The following is a 3,766-nucleotide window of genomic DNA, read 5'->3' on the forward strand; positions in this document are numbered from 1 at the left end:
GTTATGTTAGTATTAATAGAGATTTAAAGATAAGTATAAATGCCTGGCCCAACCACACTCTCTCTTTGGTCTCATCTGTGACAATCATCATTCCCACCTCCTTCATACATACCATCTGAGAGTCAAAGATGACTTAATTATGAATGATGGCCTTTTAACAAGAAGCCTGTTATTTTTGCTACCACGTGATTTACTGTGTTAACATTGGGCTAAAAGAAAATACAATATTGGCAGGCATTGATAATATGAATATTATTTGGAATACTCTGTGAGCTACTTCCTTGATTTACATTGATCTTATCAGCCAATAAAAAAATGAACAATGTTACTTAGATTTATTGTTTCCAATGTTATGGGAGCAGAAATGAATCTAGAAGGTGGAAGGAATTTGCCTAAAGGTTTCCAGAAAGCAAATGGTACAGCAAGATTTAAGCCATTTTAAGTTTGAATGGGTTCAAAGTATCAATATTCTTAATAGCATACTAGAGTCAGAGAAATGCACTAGTCAGCAGAGAAAAAGACACCATGGGCTCAGTGATCTTAGCATTGGTGGACAGTTAGAAGGGTAAGATCTTCAACTATTATAAATCTGGATTTTGAAATGGACTGTAGGGCTGGAATCTTTGTACCCACCTAAAGCAGGATGAATGTATCACTTGGACTTCCAGAAATAATCTCCTGGATCACATTGTCTGCCATTGTTTGTGGCTCACAGCTGCATCAGGAAGGAGGCAAGCACCCTGGTCTAAACTGCCACAGGGTAAGTGTCCGGATATACCATGAAAGACTGGTCTCCTATGCCACTCCCCTGGAAATTTCTTCCTCTGCTAGTGAAGGGTCATACTGAAAATCTCCACCCTGAAGATAAGACTTACTCTGGACTGAAATTCCATGATGTATCACCCTAGCTATTTCCTCAGACTATTCCAAGTTGCACAAGCAGCTTCTCTCTGATTTCTCAGCCTGACATCTTCCCCTCAACACTGGAAAATATTGTGCCCTCCCTCAAACATGTACAATACTCTCCAGTTTCTCTGGGGTTAGAAAACACTCCTTTCCTTCTCATATAGAACAGGGGATTATTAACTCCCATGCCTAGACATTTCTACTATGGGGTAACTCCCTGGATGGCAATGTTACAGGACAACTGTTGTATGCAACATGCACGATATAATATATTCCTCCACTCACCCACCTCAATCTCCTCTCTCTCTCTCTCTCTCTCTCTCTCTCTCTCTCTCTGTGTGTGTGTGTATCTCTCTCTCATACACACACACACACACACACACACACACACGTACTGACGTAAACTAGGAGCCAAATTCTTTTATTTCAATGTTAGATATATTAAAATTAATATTTCCTTGTTCTTTTACCTGAGTAGCAGCTATTCGGTAGGCAACGAATAATGGAATTAGGTTTGTTAGGTGCTTCAGAGTTACACAGTATCCTGGGGCTACAAAGGATTAAAAGAAGATACTTTTCTTTGTTATATTTAAGGTACCAAGGAAGATTCCGTAACAATGGTTTAATTTTAGTATCAACAAAACTTGTTAGATATTTGATCTGTTTATATCTAAAAGAAGGCATGATTTTAGGACATATCATAATGTTAGATATTATACATAGATGTATATGTTATAAAGATATCTGATAGGTTACTGTAGAAAAAATGAGACCAGGGATATGGAATTGGAAACTAAGCAATCAATAAGATGAGGAAAAATTAAAAAAAGAAAAAAAGCAATGCTAATAGAATAAACAGACTAGTCAGGGAAGCACAGTTTAAATGAAGAAAATTCTAAGACAGACATCTGATTGATCTTCCTTTTATTATGTGATTACATTAGATACTTGAGGCAAATCCTTAAATTTATATCAAATCAAAACACTGATAATGGTATACAGCAGCAATTCTTATTGTAATTTAGGAGTTTTATTTTATTTTTCATCTGTTGTAGACTTTTTAAAAATTTTTATTTGTTTTCCTTATACTGGTACATTATAATTTTAGTAACATTGGGATTCTTTGTTACATATTTGTATGTGTACCCAATATAACTGTATAATTTAGTCCATTTTATTCCCCAGTACCACCCCTTTCTCTTCATGGCTCATTCTTTCCCCTGGTCCCTTTCTTTACCCTACTGATTGGACTTTTTAATTCTAGACAATTCAAGAAACATTGGATATGGTGATTTCCTCAAGGCAATGGATGGAAGGGAATGCCATAAAACGTGAACATACACTACATTGTAAAATATTTCCTCAAAGAACTCATGAATTAGGAAAAAATAAAACCATGGACAATATTACCTGGGATAGATCTCAGAACAATATCCATGTTGAGTGACGTTCAATTACCTTTGAAAGGAACAAATCCCAGATGTGTGTAAATTAACACATCTGTAAATTAACACATATCATTCCATCCAGCACACTGATTGATGTTTTCCTGTCTCTCCAGGACCTTGAAAAGAGAAGATTCTAATGAAAGCAAGGATGCTTTTACTTGATAGGAATTCGTTGACACTTGGTATGATAAAGCCATCCATCAATAATACCCAGTTCCATCCTCCCTTCTTTATCTTGCTAGGAATACCAGGACTGGAAACTATACACATCTGGATTGCTTTCCCCTTCTGCATTGTGTACCTGACCTCCCTTGTGGGGAACATCACCATTCTCTTTGTGATCAAGACTGAGCACAGTCTTCATCAGCCTATGTTCTACTTCCTGGCCATGTTGTCCATGATTGATCTGGGTCTGTCTACATCCACCATCCCCAAAATGCTGGGCATCTTCTGGTTCAGTCTCCAAGAGATCAGTTTTGGGGGTTGCCTTGCTCAGATGTTCTTCATTCACATGTTCACTGGCATGGAGACTGTTTTGCTGGTGGTCATGGCTTATGACTGCTTTGTTGCCATCTGCAATCCTCTCCAGTACACAAGGATTCTCACCAATAAAACCATCAGCCTTCTAGCCTCTGTTGTCATTGGAAGAAATTTAATTCTTGTAACCCCATTTGTATTTCTCATTTTGCGACTGCTCTTCTGTGGGAATCACATCATGCCTCATACATACTGTGAGCACATGGGTCTTGCCCGACTGGCCTGTGCCCCCATCAAGGTCAACATAATCTATGGGCTTATGGTGATTTCTAATATTATTGTGGATGTGATCCTAATTGACTCTTCCTATCTGCTTATCCTTCGAGCTGTCTTCCATCTTCCCTCTCAAGACGCACGACTAAAGGCTCTCAATACTTGTGGTTCCCATGTGTGTGTCATGCTGTGCTTTTACACACCAGCCTTTTTTTCTTTTATGACTCATCGCTTTGGCCATAACATTCCCCAGTACATCCATATTCTTTTGGCTAATCTATATGTGGTCATCCCGCCTGCCCTTAACCCTGTCATTTATGGTGTTAGGACCAAGCAGATCCGAGAGCATGTTGTAAAGATATTTGTACAAAAAGAATAATTCTATATAGAATTTGGGTAAACATATCTATATGCAATTCAAGTTATAATAATCTAGCTCTATTTTAAATATTTTATACCACCCACTTTTACATCTTTCATTCTGATTGGAAGTGGTTTAGTATTGACAGCAAAACTCCTTTTGCTGCCTGTTCTCCTCATCTCCTTCCAATATCTGGACAAAAGTAAAAAAGACTAATAGAGAAGATGCTGGAGGTGTCAGTAGCCTTGAAGTAGGACTCTCTCCATCTCTCCAAATATTTTCTCATGCGGTAAACTTGGAT

At 37.9% G+C, this 3,766-nt stretch overlaps 1 protein-coding gene across 1 annotated transcript; it reads left to right on the forward strand.

Moving 5' to 3' along the window:
* The first annotated feature begins 2,528 nt into the window (after positions 1-2,528).
* On the forward strand, positions 2,529-3,543 carry LOC107133706 (olfactory receptor 52E4). The gene has a single exon (XM_015475941.1). The coding sequence runs from the start codon at positions 2,539-2,541 to the stop codon at positions 3,481-3,483; it is 945 nt and encodes a 314-aa protein (XP_015331427.1). The 5' UTR covers positions 2,529-2,538; the 3' UTR covers positions 3,484-3,543.
* The last annotated feature ends 223 nt before the right edge of the window (positions 3,544-3,766 follow it).

Source organism: Marmota marmota, unplaced genomic scaffold (assembly GCF_001458135.2).
Source record: "Marmota marmota marmota unplaced genomic scaffold, marMar, whole genome shotgun sequence".
Taxonomy (NCBI): Eukaryota; Metazoa; Chordata; class Mammalia; order Rodentia; family Sciuridae; genus Marmota; species Marmota marmota.